An 18,198-nucleotide genomic window follows, 5' to 3' on the forward strand; every position below is an offset into this window, starting at 1 on the left:
TTTGTTTTTTGTTTTTGTTTGTGTTTTATCGATAGACAAAACCTCTTTTCGAAGAAAGTAAGCAAGCATGTGTGTATTACACAAGATTTACGACAAACAGAGTCCCTCACAGCCCGAATCAGACGTGTATTCTTCGTTTGAGATCCTTTTCGAGCTCGTTTCGGTGGTTCATTCGTGATGACGATTGTTACTGTGATGTAAGCATTTATTTGGCATGTACTGAATATCGAGGGAAAAATATGATCGCGAGCGAATTTTGATAAAATACGACCGAATGAAATTCAATGTGTTTGTCCTTGATGTCTGTGAGATCCGACAATAATGCATTAAAGTAGCCTTAAATGGATAATAGAATCTCCATGGTCAGTTTTCTCGATCGCAGATATTTTTTAGTTTTTTTATACGCAAGTAATATCCACAAAAAGTAGCTCATCGTCTGCGTTGGTGTTCGTTTTCTGATTATCTTTAAGTACGTACGAGCGCGTCTATTTGTACATAGTTTATTGACTCTAGCGTACTCCACCCGTTAAGGTGAAATTCAATATAATTAAATAATCCGCTTCAGGCAGGAGACTCCGAGGAAAAAAAAATCTCCATGGATGCATAAAATCAAAGATTTTGTACAACACAAACACGTGCTTTCTTACTCGTTTGCTGATTCTTTTTTTTTTTTTTTTTTTTTTTTATTCTTCCCGACAATTACTCATCGCTAAAAAGATTCGTGGACAGCGATTCTTCATTTTTTTTTCTCACCTCAACTTCGATTAGATTATTCATTTTATAATTTTTTTTTTTTTTTTAATTTTAATTTTTGTTCCTATGCCTCTATATCACGCGTACTAATTTTCCTCATCAATTAACTACAACTATACATTCTTAATCCTGAATTGTTTTCCTCGTTTTTTTTCTTCTCTTAATAGTAATATTTATTTATTTGTTGTTTTTTTTATTAATTTATTTTATTTTATTTTTTTTTTTACGGTTACGTAGAGCATGTATAATTAATTAATTGATAACCTTACACTGTATGTATAGTATACAACGGCCTGGCGGCGCCTACAAACGATACGTTGCTTCTCCCACGCAATTGTCGTCGTCGCGCCTTAGTTGATTATATTTATAATAACGTTAGGTGGGCATCGGGAAAAAGAATCGAAAGGTTGGGGGGCGGGATGGGATGGGAAGGGGCGGGGTAGGGTTACAGAGCGTGTTATCGATATAGTCTTGCATGTTGCACGGGTTGAGTATAGAGGAGGGTCTGGTGAGCTACTCATCAGACGAGGGAGTTTGGCGGAACGATGGCGGGAAGGGGGAGGGCCTCTACGATGACTTTGCGCTGATTTCTGGCGTCGTTGTCACTTTGAAGGCCGGCACGAACTCTGCTGCGTTTGGGTTCAATGTGCTCTGTGAATGGATAAGAAACATGTTTTTTTTAGTACTCTTGTAGTTTCATTCGGAATATTTTGGTAATGCTACGAATCTAATGATTGTATTTAGGGGGAGATATTCTGTGGGGTTTTGTGCTGGTTTAAGGTGGCTTGGGCGATTTTTATCAGTTTGATCAATCCTATGAAATTCTGGAATCATGTAAATAAAGTATGCCAAATTCATTTGCAATAAGAAAATATTGGGGTCAACGACTTAATTTTTTCGCAAATCGCTACTGAAAATTCACCAATTTGGCACCTACTCTTATGGACAGTGGTCACAAAATCAACTATCTCTTTGGAAATCGTTGATGAACCTCGATGAACCTCAAAAATTTAAAACAGTTCTTGTGTGTTTTTTTTTAAAAAGAATCTATTAAATTCTTAAAAATATAGGGTCAACGACTTAACTTAAGAGAAAATCAAAAGAAAAGTTTAAAATATTAATCTGGCTTGCCTCGCAACATCTCCCAATTTTCACAACTATAATTTCACGGTACTTTTCTGGCAATTTCTTGATCTTGTACTTTGGTTTTGTCGAATTAACTATATTTATTGAAAAATTTACTGTTGAAAAGTGTTGATTTTTTAGGGGCCCTTATGGCACCCTACCCTAGGTACGGTACCAACCGCCGAAGCCACCTTAATTGGAGAACATTTATCCTTAATCCTGCCTCGTCTCGAAAAACCCCGTGATCCCGAAAATTTGTCAAAAACAGTTTACTCAGTACTTTGTACCACTTTCAAAAAATGGGTATGTGCGTTTATAATGGAACGTTCTTGTCTCACCTGTGTTAAAATTATAACTTTACTGAAATAATTTATATTTCAATTTGGTGACGTAAAAAAGGTCTGACATTTAGTATGAAAACGAAGCAAACAATTAGAAAATCTAATCTTTCAATAACAATAGTAACCACATACTATTTAATTAAACATCTATTTACACGTACAAATCGATCTATTATAATCGCCACGAATTAAAATTAAAAATACTTTTGTTGCGTGAAATTCGATGAATCTCGAAAATTGTTCTGGGAATCCCAAGAATTTCGGGGAACGTCGAAAAGACAGAATTTTTTCGGTCTCGTTCGATAACAACGCACGTGCCTATATTTTTTACAGCCGTACGAAGGAACGGGCGAACGAAATTCAAACCTCTCAGCAAACATCATTCGGGACAAGAATGATATATAAATAAAAAGCACGGAAGTCCGCGGACGTTACGTACCTGTTTGGCAATGTCGTCGTGCACCCGTAGGCTGTTGAGCTGCTGGCAGAGCTCGGCCCCGTTGTTCTCGGCGCTCGCGCAGGCGTTCGCCCAGGCGCTCGACGCCTGGTTCCTCTCGTGCTGCCTCTCCTCCTCCAGCATCGCCTCCAGGCACTCCTCCATCAACTCCTCCTCCTCGAGCTGCTGGAGCACCTGGTACGACAAATAGCTGTTTGGTCACTCGGACGTACAATTTATTTCCTTTCGGAATCTCGCGTTTTTTTTTTTTCAATGCACGTCAAGTGTTTGCTAAAGTAAGTCACTACGGAGCTCGGGATGCTGATTTACAATATTTTTACAGTTGCATTTATGTCAAGCAGGTATTCAACGTTGTTGTTTCATCTTAATATGAGGGTCATAAGTCTCCTAAATTTGTTTTCGTGGCTGACAAGCAAAAATAATCTCATTTATTTCATGAAAACTTTATTTTACAAAAAGGTAAAAAATAAATACTAATGCTTAACAACAATTAATCAAGTCCAGATTTGGGACTATAATAATGTTTATCGTTAATTTATTATATCCTATTTTTTAAATAGTTTTTATCAGTAACTATTTTTTTTTTCTTTGTAAAGTTTAAATTGAAAAATATGATTTAATTCCGTCATTAAATAACAAAAATAAAAATTTTTTTTTAGAGAAGAGTACCAAATGGTAGAAGAATATTTGAGTACCTTCAAACTTTCGTCTCGAATATCGCATTTATTATTAAAAAAAACCTGGGTCACCTGAACAAATTTGCCCCAACAATTTGACAGACAGCCCTAGTAAAATATTCAGATACTAGATGTCAACACCTGATTTGTCGTCGGTCCAGTTGGAAGCCCGTGGGCTACAGGATGAAAAAAAAAAAAAAAAAAAAAAAAAAAAAAACCATAAAGAACCCGTACTCACCTGTTTATCAAACTCCTCCTCATTCTCCATCCACATGTACTCGGAGAAGTCATTATCGGCCGTGGCTGGAGCTTCGTTCACGGCTTCGACGTTGTCGAAGTTGTACGATATACCGCCGTTCTCGTGGCCGTAGTACCCGTTGCCCGAGCCACCCGTTGGAATCTTCATTCTCATAACAATTTAGTTGCTCGTTAACTGAAACGTATCATCAAAAATACCCGACGTTGAAAACTGTGTACTTTTCACCAGCACCAGTAATAATAATGATAATAATAATAATAATTAATTAAGCTCCTCGTGTATAATATAGTTGTGAATGTGATGTTTGGATCCTGATGTGCATAAATTTGAATGTAAAATATGTATAGTCTCGGTGTTTTATTTGCGTTGTCGATTTTAACGGAACCGCGTGTACGAGGCCTAGAAAATTAAGGACACGCAACATGTAGTGATCTAAAGGCCGTAACAGGAGTTTATCATCGGGCTCGCTCCAAAGGAAACTTAAATCGTTGATTCTTTGTGTTTGCGATCAATACACAAAACATCTCTCGTACGCCTGTTCCTCTGAAATTTTTCCCTGTATGAAGGGACTGAATTGTTGTGAAACAGACGTACTTACTACATTGCACTCCAAACGAAGATTTTCGCAAGAAAGGGAAGGAATGTGGAGGGACTCGTGTACTTTCAAAATTTCTCAACCAAACATAATTCATAGAGATGAAAAAGATAAAGTTGTATGGACATGACACCGTGTATTGATGAAAAAAAAAAAAAAAAAAAAAAAAATGAAAAGGAGTCACGATCCACAAACTGCTACTAAGTACTACTGACGAAATCGTTTTTTGCCATGAAAAACAGGGGTACCGCGTAAGACACGATGAGCGCAGTTCGAGGGGGCCGAGACGAAGAGGAAAGAAGAAAAGTGTAAGAAATGTTCTAAAAAAAAAAAAAAAAAAAAAAAAAAAAAAAAAAAAAAAAAAAAACAAGTAAATACATGAAAAAACTTCAAGGTTACTGACCAGACGCGACCTTGGTACACGAGTCCTTTCGTTCTGTTGTACTTTCAAAGTCTCATATCCCGCGTCTACAAAAGTACAAGTACTGCACGAACACGCACACACGCTCGGGGAATTAATTTTCTTTCTCACCTTGGAGCCGCACTCGGCTTGGCGGATTTTTATCGGGCAAGTATATTACACACGCGTGTATGTATACCAATACCACCTACGCTCGGAAACGAAACTCGCCTTGCCACATTGAATACATTATTACAACACTAGGAGCTTGTTTGAAAGTATATTATAATATGTGTAGGTACATCTCACACATTTGACTCGTACTACGTTGTTGGTAAGTTGGTATGGATACCAGAAATTTTGGTATAATATTGGAAATTTTCTAATACTCATTACTTATAGGTGATGCTTTAAAAAAATTAATTGAGTAAATACATGCACGATACCCACCAAGGTTTTGGATGCATGAAAATTTTACTTTAAAGATTGGCGTAACCAACAAATAATATTTAAGGGTTATTTTTTAATTTAAACAGAGTAAAAGTTCAGTTTTTTAAAATACCACAACTATTATTTCGGAGTGTGAAATCATCATTCATGGAGTTTTGGAGTAAAACTTTTATCCTTTAAGGACGATCTCCGGGTATAGTAGTTTTCGTAAGAATTTGCTCAAATTGAAATATGTGTGAAATGAAAGTGTTATTTACACGTGTGCAAAATTTCAACAGGTGTTTCCTTACTAAATTGCGAACTATTCAGTTTTAAAGATTGTCGATTTAACAGTGCAGTATATCTATAGCTATAATCTTGGCGAAAAAAACACACTTTCGAGCATAACTTAATGAATTTTCGCAGTATTTTTCCCAAAAAATTGTATGTAATAAACAAATTCCTAAGGAAAAAAATGAGTACAAGTCTTATAGGCCTTTCCATATCAATTAATGAGTAACAATAATTTTAATAACACCTCATCTCGCCTCCGCCGAGAGAGAAGCAGACGCCCCAAGCAACTTGACAACAACAATCCTGCTTATATACTTACTGAGTACAGAACAGTCAGACGACGGTCACGAAAAATAGGGCTGATTTTCAATGTCAAATACAATCATGAGATTTTGCAATACTGTAACATCACAAGTAGCGTCGTGAAAATTGGCAGAAAGTCTCTATATACTCGCCTCGCGGCATCTAACCCTAACGGCCAGAGTACATATATTTATATAGTAAGATCGGTGGCGAGATGTTGCAGTGTCGCCAAGTTTCCTATGTGTCTGATGCGCATCGTCTGCTCATGCAACGAAAAAGAGGTTTTCAAATTTACATCAATTTTGATTGAGAACCACTGGACCCGGAGATCGTCCTTAATCATCACATTTATGTGTTTGTAATAATTCAAAAAAAAAAAAAAAAAAAAAAAAGATGTATCGATTATTGTCTCGACTCTGTGTTCGTATCTCGGTTTGTATACGACTCCGTGCAGCTTAAGCTTATCATTCCACTCGATCACTTATCGACAAATTATTTGCAAAACAAAATCCACGTTTGCACATATTTCACTGTATCGCAAACCTCGATCGCGACCAAGTGATGACTTTGTTTTTTAACACTCTCCTCGTCGTACACAAACGTATTTATTTATCCAAGTTGTCATTTTGTTTTTTTCAATAACAATTATAATGAATACTCTTAAAATTACGAGACTGCTTTATTTGGCTTGAAATAATTATCTTATCTCATCTCGTACTGATTCTCGAACGCAGATTTCAAGAACAAATCGGAAAAACACTATACAAATCACCAAAATGATCACGTATAATGCAGCTGTACATGTATGAGGTTGAGTATACTCATTAAGTTTCCCTCACAATTTACAATCTACTCCGCGCCTTATACCACAAAACTATTTATTTACTTAGTCAGCGCCCACGTGCTGATCATACATGTGCCAGATATATTTATCGTGCCACTTATTTCCATAACGTTTACAATACTCATGTACTCAAGTATACAGACTTGGGCACAATTATTTTTTGGTTTCTTAAACACTCATAAAAAATTATTTCATTAAAGAATATTTTATTCGCTAAAAAATTTTTTATTCATCACTATTTACAATAAAATACTAAGATTTTTTTTCTATTGCATATTTAGAATACAATTGATATTTTAAATCGAATATTCAAATTCTTGCAACATTATTTTTCTTAATTGTTTTTTATTTTAAATTATCATGCAATGTTTTTACTGGAAAAAGTTGTATCGATCACTATATTGTACGTAGTAGTTGAAGAAATTTTTTCCCCTAAACACAGCAAAAAAAATACATTCCAAAATTAAAAAAGTAAGTGTGCCCAAGTTTGCATACATACGTCTTCATAGGTGAATATTAATAATTTTAAGCAGATTTTATCGTGATACTTCATTTATTGCATACGAAATTGCATAATTAGGACAGACTCGTTCTATTATTTCAAATAACACATCAAAATTTTAGAATGTCTAGCCTCTAGATTTTCGAGAAATCAAATTGGAAAGACTTTCGGTTTTACATCGGCTCTTATGGGAAGATTATTGTCAATTGGTTGTCAAAGACTTATTGTTACTTTAATTTCAGTTAATTTCTGACACAATCGCATAAAAAGGATAATTATAGGTAAAACATTCAGTTAAAATTTAAGTTTGTATAGCTTCATTGCGAGCTTCATTGTTTTCAAAATTCATTATCTCGAATTCTCTGCATACCTAGTGTTGTTTGCACATCCGTATGGTGGTATACATGAATAAAATCAATGATGATTAGTAGTTTTTCCATTTATTATTTTTTTGTAAATTTTCATGTGTGTACGTGAGGCTGAAGATCCATTCATTCGGTTTATGTACAAGAACATTCATGGTAAGAGTGTGTAAATCAACACAAAAATTTTTTTAAGGTTTATTGTACCGCCACGATAACTCCCATAAAACACTAATGTGCAATTTACACAAATCATACGAACCGTGAGCACAACGAAACGTGTAGGGAATGAACAAAGCACCAAAGTAAATAAGAGTTTTCCCATTTATAAAGTTCACTAGGATAGGAAACGGCTGAAAATAGTAAAGGTGTAAAACGAAGGTTCGTGTTAATAAGACAAAGACTCACTTCTCGATTGCACATGTGTAAAATGTATGCAAAGTATCGTTATCTCAGCTGCGTAAACATACCGGATCTCGATTCCCGTTCTTCCCTTGCAATTTAATTGATTGCCAGTCGGAAGACAATAAGACACACAAAGCGCGCGAAAGAGAAAAAAATCTTGAAAATTTTGAGCGAGAAAGATGAGGCAAACTTCTTCGCTAGGCCATTTTACTAATAATTTTGGGCCCGCGCGCATTGTGTCAACACTACGAATTTTCTTTGATGGTTAACGCCACATCGCGATCACCGAGAATTAGACATTTTGGATTTTTGAGGTTGGGAGATGAGTCGTTTGTTTTTTCGTTCACCCCTTCTTTTTTTTTCTTGATTTCTTTTATGTGACATATCTATGTTATGTTGACAAAAAACTACGATTTTTGCAAACAGGTAGGGAGCTAGTGATGTATTATATATATTTACGGGAGATTTTTTCGAGATTCAGAAAAATACTCAAGCGCGACGTAGTTTAATGAATGTAATATCCATTTTTTTATAATTATAATTAATTATTTCGCTTAAGGTACTGTCAACACTCAAAAAGTGTAAGAAAAGTTGCTAGCTTGATAATTTGCTTAACACAAAAATACCATTTTTATTTAACCAGCAATTTTTTTACTGGCACTACAGTAAATAGAAAACAAGTCGGTAATCGTTAAAAAAAAAAATCTATTTTTAAACCTACTTGAATGAGTTACAAAAAAGTCTTTGGCACACCCCAATCTAATGTTAAAAGAATACATGTGAGTGCGAATGAATTTTTATTTTTATAGCTCGATGATCCATTAAACGCAAAACAAAGTAACAAAGAAAATCGTATTATTTACTCGTTATCTCCAAATGCCAAAAAAATAAAATAAGTATTTAAAAGCCAAAAAGAAAACGTGCATATTTTCGAAATCGGATTGCTTACGACCTTTACATTTTTCAAACTTTTTATGACATCGAGACCTTACTTGTATACAAAAAGATTAAAGCATCTCATGCATCTACATCTTGAAAAATGATACGTCACTCTCTGTGTACACACGTGTGCATAATTTTTTTGTTCAAATGTGTCAAATGACAAAATTATTACATGAATTCAAGCTGGATGATAATTTAACAATGCAAGTACGTATAACATGGTATGTGCTTTTTAATGCACTAAAAATGAGAGTATCACCGCATTTTCGAGCTTCATTGCACACAGCTAATATTTTTAAATATACTTTATAATAAATAAATAATTTATCCATAAATTTGAAAAAAAATACATAAACATTTCATTTTCTGGCAGCTGTCCTCTAGTCCATCACCAGCTTGGATTAGATTTAAGATGATGAGTCAAGTAGTAAAGAAAATATAATAATGTCCCTAGATTGAAATGGACAAAACAGTCAATAAATCATAGAAGTTTTTATTAAAAAACGAGTTTTTTAGATAATTTAAACATTATTTTCTTAGCACTATTGAAGTAACGATACTACTTAAAACGTTACCCTGAAAATTGTATTTTCGTCAATTATTACTTTACAATACGTCGTAAGAGTGGCAACATAACCTCAAGCAGCAAATATCTGAGTAATATTTGTAGTGCACTCAAATTATACGTTACATCTCACAATGGAGACGTCTTGTCTTAATCTTGTTTCAAAAGGTTCAAAAGGGCTTAGTACCGAAATTAAAAATGTTAATCGCATTTCAAATCAAAAATTGGAGTATTAAAAAAAAATTTTTTTTACATCACATCGAAAGTACATCATTTAAATGTATTATATTTTTAAATATAATTTGTGTATAAAATGTATAATATTAAATTTAAAGTATAATAATTAAAAAATTGAACCATTAAGACAAAGCATTTTACATGCATCCTTTGTCATTCTATTTCTACGCAACAGATTCAAGACGGTTGTATTTTTTTGTCTATTATTGGTGTACGTGTTAATATAGTTGTTATTGATTTTAATATAAAACACTCAGTCTTTTGAACTCTTGAATGAAATCGTTGTCTTCATCAGCCAAAAATCGCATGTTGTAAACAAGCTGTGATTAAAAATGTCGGTGCATGAATGTATGATTGTATTTATACAAAGCGTCAACATAAATATCAATGTATTTATATGATGACCGACGCTTCGAGAAGTCGAATTCGTTTTTGGCTTCTGTTTGTCTACATCTTCTTTTACGCAGTTGTGCTTTCCGAACGACCTCTATTTCGCCGTTTAGAACAAAATTTTTGTATATATCATTCAGCCACGTTGAAATTTTTAAAAATTCAACTCCATTTCTTTGTACGCCATTCGTTGCAATTCTAATTTTACCGATTAGCGATTTTCGGGATCGCAACAACAATACAGACGTGTAAAAACAAAAACAAAGAGAGCCTGTTACCGTTTGTTTTCAAACCAGATATCGTTATAGGTCCCCGCGCGAGCGTTCGTTTTTATATTAAGTTTATTCGAGAGCCGCTTATTCGTCCATTTTTTTATGTTTCTCTCCAGCAAAGCTATTAACGGTGTTTCTATTTATACAAAATAAATCACGCATGCACATATTTAGGCCATTGTGCAGCCCAAAGAATTTTTATCTGCACGAATATTACTGTAGTTTGGAAGAAAAAAAAAAGTCTCCGCTTCATGCGTGATTATAATACTTATATTCTTGAACAAGGACCTTTAATTCATTTGAAGACTAAAAAACATACACGAACGGAGACACAAACAAAAATACAATACACGCAAGCGTGTATTTTACCACTTCTCTCTTTCTGCTCTATGCTTGTGCATGTAAGAATATTTTTATCCACGCAATGTATCAATGCAAGTACCAATATATACTTAAGTAGTCGGTATATACATATAATGTAGATACTGCCGAAGGGGACAGGCACTTTCTGTGCCGCTGGCGCTTTCCTGGACGCGAAAATGTCGGCCTGGCGTGACTTTTTGGGCCGATATATACAATCACGACTTTTTTGTCTCCTCTTTGTCCCCAGCCACCTAAATTAATAAATTGATACAAACGCATTTCGATGTTAATGCGCGTTTAATGACTACAATCAAACGGTTATCTAAGAGAAAATAAGTTTACATACTCCCCCCCCCCACACACACAATTGAAGCGACAATGTGCACACTATAGATGTACTGAAATTCTGATAATACGCGCGTGTGCGTGAGTCAGTGTTTTAAAACTTTAAAAGTCCACGTTATCGTATATTCGTATGTAAGCCATTGTAAGTATAGGTACCTACATTGCACACTCGCACATCAACGATGGCTTTAAATCGACTTGACGCGTCGGCCATTCCTCGAAAGTGCGTCTTCTCTCCTTCTCTTTTACACTTTTCACTCCTCGAAGAGTGCAGAGAGCATAAGGAAAAGCTGTATCTTACAATACATTATACGTATATACATATATACCGTTCTCCCCGAAAACCCTGCGTTAACAAAATGCGATGGAAACTCCGTTTCGTATACATTGAAACGTATGTCACGTATATGTGCGTGGGTGTGCAAGTATATGGTGCATGAAAAATCGAACGTTTACTAAAACCTATGATGAAACGTACGGCTATCGTGTAATGTTTATGTATTTATATACAATGCGGCCTCACCTCGGTTTGTTGCGCAAAAGGAATCAGCAATTCGGACGAGCTGGTTTGGAGCTTCGTGTCTTGGAAGGGACGGACGTTGTTGTTGTTGTTGTGCTCCAGAGAATTCACCGATAACACACACGAAAACACACGCGCGATAGCTGTGCCTTTTCTCGCTCCCGATCTGCTATTAATTGCACGACGATATATTATAATCGTGTTTATTAAAAACGCGATGATCAGAGCAGCGGAAAACAATAGGTATACTCTCGCGACCCGACTCCGTTGTCTGTCTGTCTCTCTGTCGCCGCCGCACACGATGCTTCGCGCCTCTATCTGCGTCGGTAGGCCAATCCCCCCTCCGCAGCTGCTCTCTCTTCGAGTCAGATATATATCTTTCTGGCTTGGCCCTTTCGCTCGCTCTGATCGCTCTTTAACTTGTATGCTACGTTGCTCTTTAATTGCCTCTCTCTTAATGTGTGTGAGCCACGTAATTTTTGTTGTTGTTGTTTTTCTACAGTGATTTTTTTCTCGAAAAGTATGTATGTACCTATCTACGCAGTATTCTTTTATGTTTTACGGGCCAAGACTGTGTTGTCCTATTGAGAGAGAGAGAGAGAGAGAGAGAAAAGGAGAGGGGGCTAGTGAGAGCGCTAGATATATATTTTTCTGTCTCGCTCTCTTTTAAGTACTTGTGCGAACAGTATACTTACTACATGAGTTTTTGAGCGACTCTTGCTCATGTATATATACATTGTCACTGACCGTCAGCTGAAGTCGTCACTGTTGTCAGTTATCGGGAGAGTGCCACGCGCGTTCTTTAAAAGGTGCGGGTCTTTTGACGTTTGTCGATTTTCGTGTTTTTTCGGTGAAAAAAATTGATTTTTGTCTGTGTAAAGTTCTACTAATCTCTGACTATCACTGTCAGAACATTGCTCCGGGAAGTTTTATTGTCACCGAAGAATGGCTACTGAAGATATTTTTAGTTTTCGACAGGTGTCGTATCTTTTTTCAAACCGCTAATTATTAATCTAACCAGATGACTTTGTTTTGACGCCCATACAGCTGTTGTATTCGTTATAGTTAACATCAAAATGACCATAAGTTCTGTTTTCAACGGGGCTGTTCTTTTTTTATGAGGTACCATTTTGGTGTCCATATGATCAATGCTTCGGGCAACTTAATTTATCTTATTTTATGAGTGAAACTCTAGAAATGGTACGAAGTTACATATGGGCCATTTCACAAAAAATACAATATTTCATGAAGCCTATGTTTAAGAACGACGGATTGAATTATTTCGATTCGGAACTTTTTTAAATGGTGTAAACCAGTTTTCCCTAAGTACATTTAAAAATTTTGTTTTCTGTGGCTTGTGGGGCCTAGACGTTGATTTTTTAATTTTTTACGCTGTACTATGTAAAAGTTTGAGGTATTGAGCACCTTATATGATAGTTTAGAACAAAAAAAAATTTGATTCAAGTACGAGACATTAAATTTGTGAAGCCTGCTTTTGCCACTTTTGAATTGTGCACCACAAATGATTTAATTTGTCAGAGTAATTCATTTTAAGACACTTGGAATTAATCGATTTGTATTTCTGAGTTTACGAGAAGAGTATCAATTTTTTGCAGCCCCACATTTTAATGTGCCTATTTGTAGTATCGTCACGCGTATAGAGCGTTTTCCCGGTAAAATAAGCGGTCATTACGGTAACGCCCCTAATCTCCGAGAGATTTAAAATCATCGATTAGATGACTATAGTGTACGAAAGGGTATAGGGTGAAGATGTGACAAACGAAATTTCGTTGGAAAATTCCATCTTGGGGCTTCACTACCGTAAAAAAAGTACTGTTACGGCAATGACAAGTCTGTCATTACCGTAACGCTATTTTCAAATTAAAAACAAAAATGCATTTAATTAACGTTGGTTTTTAACAAATGATTGAAGAGTCGGGCCCAAAAGTAAGTTTGGACTTTGTATAACTTAGAAAAAATAATTTAAAAATTTCAAATATTCAATTCAAAAAATCTCAATTAAAGCTTGAACATATCGCAGTTTTTGTGAAATTACCCATATATGTATATATATTATATGCCACCTAACTGCCTATCTCGTTAGCAAAATATCCTTTCATAAATAATTGCTTATCAAGTGCTCATTCGGACCCTCGGATTTAAGCCGTAAAAAATATCGTAAGTATTCAGATTTTCGTGTTTCACATGGCAGGGCTAATTATATAAACAGCCTTTGGAATCGGACAGATATGAAAATATACTGATCGTGCAGCTGCTTCCAGTTCGTCTGTGTTATATTTTTTCAAGACATCAGATACGCCAACTTCAAAGCGACTTGGATAACGCTACAACAGAAGGGGTGTGTGGGCTTATAAACTACCTACACCATACAAAAAAAAATCACATTTTTTGTCCTCATAACTGCGCGTCATAGTTAATTTTAATACGTTTTCGTACTTGCGGAATTTTAAAATATAAAATTAATAGTTATATGAATGGGCTGCATTTAATAGATAAGTATACTTAAACATAATGACTAGTACAGAATTAGAAGTAATACTTACACACTGTTCAGTTTAACTCCGTTCACGACACGTGGAGTGTGAGTACTTAGTAGATATTAGATATTACTACGAACTACGAGTACCTAGGATGCCACGTGGAATGTAACGTACGAAAAGTATGCTTGTGCCAGAACAAAACAAAACTAGCCGTTCTAGATTTTGATTTCACAACTTCGCAGGGCTTACGAATTATTTGAAGGAATGCAATGTATTGCACTTTGTAAAGACTTTAGAAGTTTTTAATAAATTTTTAATTCAGCGCATCAAATTTACTTTTTACTTTTGTTAAAGTGGACATTTCACGAGATTTTTGATGTTTTCAAAATAAAGGTAATGTAAGAGCGTTTGACATAAAAACAATATACGACAAAGGCTTCTCCTGTTATCAATAAAAGAATGGAATACCTCGCATTACTGACAGCAAAAGTGAAAGTATATGCCATCATTTGACCGATCATAACGATTTCATGCATTAATAACTCATTAGCTCGGCTGTGAAATTCGAGGAACGGTATGTACACGTGTCTTGGGATGATGCACGCCCAAACTCTCTCATTCCTCTGATATGAACCTGAATAATGTCTGGTACAACACTATTTCAAATTTTAATTTTTCTACCGTGGCTAAATTTAGATGGTAAGTTTTTTGTCTCATAACAAACTGTAATTCATGATTATTCGAAATATGCTTTTTCAATCAGACTGGCAATCATTTACAGTAATGCATAAAAAATGATTCAGATAAAAATTAAGAAAAAATTAAAACTGGCACTGGTGATTTCTGAATGGAATTACTATTCATGTGATGATTGCTAATTGGAAAAAAAAATATATTGGAACTATGGTAATGTGATTCGAGTCACAGACGAAGGAACAAATTTTTTTTTTCATTGCCGTGTTTTACTGCATCATTGAAACTACCATCAATAGATATATACCTTAGTATGTACTCGGCAGATTGTGCCGTAAATGTCCAGAGCTCATGCTACTACAAAAAATTAAAATTGGTTGTTCAAATTGCGTGAAGATATGTTAAAAGTATTGAACTTTTTTAGAAAAACTTTCAAGCTAATATCTTGACTCCTCAATAAGATAATTTCACTTCCGTATCCTGTTCCAATCTCAATTTTGCACCTAAAAGCTCCTACTAGGAAAAAAATGAGCTTTTCTGCCATATCCTCGCACATACATTGTGAAGTATAGACGTCGTATGTTACATTTACGCCATAATCACATTAATTTTTAATCTACAAGCAAGAGTTTGCATCAAATACCAAATGTCCCACGATTTGATCTGAAACGTCGGTTATAGCACAAAATACTTTGAAAACCACACTGTTCCATTTTGCAACACCTTTTAATGGTCACTTTTCTAATCTCACATCATAGCAAGTCAAATCGATAACCAAAAAAATTTATTGAATTTGGTGCCACCGAGTTATAAGGATTTTTTTTTTAATTATGAATTTTTGGCAAAAATATTTCTTTCGAAAATTAACTAATATTGACTAATACAAAATAGTAGGTATATACCTTTTGACCCAAAAACTTTATAGTGGAATCACTGTAGATATTTGTTGTGGGTGGTATTTGAAGTAGAACTACTATGAAAAATAATTTTGTCAATCAATTTTTTTTTTTGAACGATCCTTTAAGGCATTCTGAGCTACTTACGGCAGAATCATCCACCTACAATAATGTATCTGCTCCAATATTTTGATAAATCTTTTGGGTCTCACACAGAAGTAACTCATTGAAAATTTACAAACTGCGTTTTAACGCTTTCTCTAATTTCTCTTTCGAAGCGCGCATGTCCATAAATGTTTTCATTATCAGTAAAGGGTTTCTCACGCATTTATAATGAGAAACAGCTTTCTAATCGATTAACGAGGCTCAGTAACGTAGGGTTTATTTTGATTATCATATATGATAAAGAAAAATGCCGCTTTTCCATGGGACTCATCGATGATATAAATCTACGAAACTTGTGACATTTACTCAGTTTGGCTTTGCTTAGCATATCAAAACGATCACACCTTGCAAACCAAACTCATTCTCGTACTGCATATTGTTCATTTTTGCGAAGACACTGTTTGCCTTTAGGTAGTGAACAAGTAGTTGTTCCAACCTAATCAGTAAATAAACTTCAGAAAAATAGTTCAAGTGAAGTTATCGATTGCAAGAAGTTTGCACGGATATCTGGAAAAAAATGCCCAACCAAAGAGCTCCAGTTGTCAAAACAGTTGCTTCCAACATGGTACTGTGTGCATTCTTTATTTGCTGTCCATGTCGAACTTGGATTAACATGGACTATGTCATGAGCGTACCATGCCTGATTAAGGTGGCAGAAGTGATAAGTATTTTATTTTATTTTTTTTTGTAAGACTTGACGAAAAGTGCGCGAAACGAATTTGTAAACAAATAAATTGATATTATGCTCTTGACCATTACATATTGTGTTTAGGTAATATACCATATTTCATCGACCTTACTAGTGCATTTTTAATGCGAAAACAATGATTTCGGTTAAAAACTTGTAAAATAGTTATTAAATGCACGTTTACCGATTTTCTACCAAACCCTCCGCAAACAGCCTCTTTCACTTCTCTATTATTTACAACTGATTTATTAATGTCACCACAAAGGGGTTACAGCCGACAATATAAATTTTTAATGGCTTGAAATTATATTCACTTCATGAAACTGTAAAATCGTTATTTTCGCATTAAATAGTAATCTATAAAATGTGTGATGGTGAAAAGTCTAGAATCAGCTTATTTGTTAGTTTTACCACCAAGGTATTGTATCTTAAAGCAAGTTTCGAAATATCCATTACTGTATGAAAAATTTCGTTGCAGATCAAGAATTCCGTGATTCAAGGCCTATTAGTGGAATTTGGCCTGCCGTATTACGCTGAGGTGGGATCTGCGTTTGAGGTTGCCTTGAGTGTTTCATCGGCGTGTTTTTTGAACTCATCTGTTCTTCTGCTGTGTTACTTAATCTTAGAGAAATCGTACAAAACGATAAGGTCTACAAAAATTGTAAGTGCTCAATCATAACATTTTAGCTAATAAATATAAAATTAATGCGTTTTCTCGATAAAATTTTTTTTCAATTTTTCAGGAAGTTATTTTCAATGGTATCGCATGTTGTTGTTACTTAAGTTCGGCTGTTTATCTTGGGTTTGCAACGACGGTGTATCTCTGGCCACGTTCTCTCATTATACCAGGGTTTTACGTTTACCCTGGAATGAAGGCCGCTTATGTAAGTATATAAATATGTATATGTAGTTAAGTTTTTAAATAATCTATAAAGTAAATCAGAAGTCTAAGTTAAAAAAACAAAGATTATCAATAAGTGATAAAGTTTGCTGAAGCTGATTTTTGATATATTTTTATAAACCGTTTGACTAGTCTATAACTTGAAAATTATATTTTTAGTATCTCTGTGGAGTGACTGGAATTTTGTATGGGCTGGACACTTACATCGCTTACGTGGAGTCTAAAAGATAAATTTGTAAAATAATTTATCTGTTAATAATAAACAAGAATTGCTTTACTATTGATAATTTTATATGTACATATATGCGTGAGTGTGTGTGAGTATTAATAACCAAATCTGTAATTACTAAGTTAATTTGTCAAAAAACTTATTTAAAGTTTTTAAGATGAAAATAAATTGTACTAGATCCATCTGACCTATAAGTGAAGTGTTTCTTCAAAATATAGTTATTAAGAAGCCCTTACCTATATTTTATAGGAACGTAACTCTTGGCTTTTTTTTTGCAACTACATCAAAACGGTGTTTTACAAAATATTCAAGAAAAAGTTACAACTAAGTGGCCGAGCATCGATCGTTATTAACGAACTGTTTGCGAATATCTTATTCTCTTCAGTTCTAATAAATAATAAAAATACTGTAAAATTTATAGAGAAATATTAAAAAATAGTATAAATAGTAGATCACCAATTAATCTGCAATTTAGAAAAAAAACTGTTACATTATAACCAATAGTTATACTGCAAACTGCAAAAAAAAAAAGAATCTAATTTCTTTAAAATGATTGTGTATACACTTTTAAAAAGATGCAAAAAATCCTCTACAATTTAATATAAGTCATGCGGAAGTAGTAATCTAATGATGAGAATGATCCACAAAAAAGATAATGCACAATGTAATTTGCAATTTTAAAAAATTACTAATGTGAATATTTAATAATAAAACTTGCGATTTATTAAGCAGTACTTTGCTATTT

The 18,198-nt window shown here is 34.4% G+C and overlaps 1 protein-coding gene across 1 annotated transcript; it reads right to left on the bottom strand.

Annotated features, from left to right (window-relative positions):
• Positions 1-658: 658 nt before the first annotated feature.
• Paip2 (polyA-binding protein interacting protein 2) lies at positions 659-11,934 on the bottom strand. Its single transcript, XM_089597296.1, has 4 exons — positions 11,384-11,934; positions 3,592-3,786; positions 2,659-2,850; positions 659-1,404 (listed from the first exon to the last, which is right to left on the bottom strand). The coding sequence occupies exons 2-4, from the start codon at positions 3,763-3,765 to the stop codon at positions 1,321-1,323; spliced, it is 450 nt and encodes a 149-aa protein (XP_089453422.1). The 5' UTR covers positions 3,766-3,786; positions 11,384-11,934; the 3' UTR covers positions 659-1,320.
• Positions 11,935-18,198: the final 6,264 nt, after the last annotated feature.

Source organism: Copidosoma floridanum, unplaced genomic scaffold (genome assembly GCF_036245765.1).
Source record: "Copidosoma floridanum isolate Cflo_tuat_1 unplaced genomic scaffold, Cflo_Japanese_pri ptg000032l, whole genome shotgun sequence".
NCBI lineage: Eukaryota > Metazoa > Arthropoda > Insecta > Hymenoptera > Encyrtidae > Copidosoma > Copidosoma floridanum.

Excerpts from the sequence above, each read along its gene's own strand:
- Paip2 (XM_089597296.1), bottom strand. The coding sequence starts at position 3,765 with ATGAGAATGAAGATTCCAACGGGTGGCTCGGGCAACGGGTACTACGGC. Across the intron at positions 2,851-3,591 it reads AGGAGGAGTTTGATAAACAG|GTGCTCCAGCAGCTCGAGGA; the intron begins GTGAGTACGGGT and ends TTGTCGTACCAG. Across the intron at positions 1,405-2,658 it reads ACGACGACATTGCCAAACAG|AGCACATTGAACCCAAACGC; the intron begins GTACGTAACGTC and ends ATCCATTCACAG.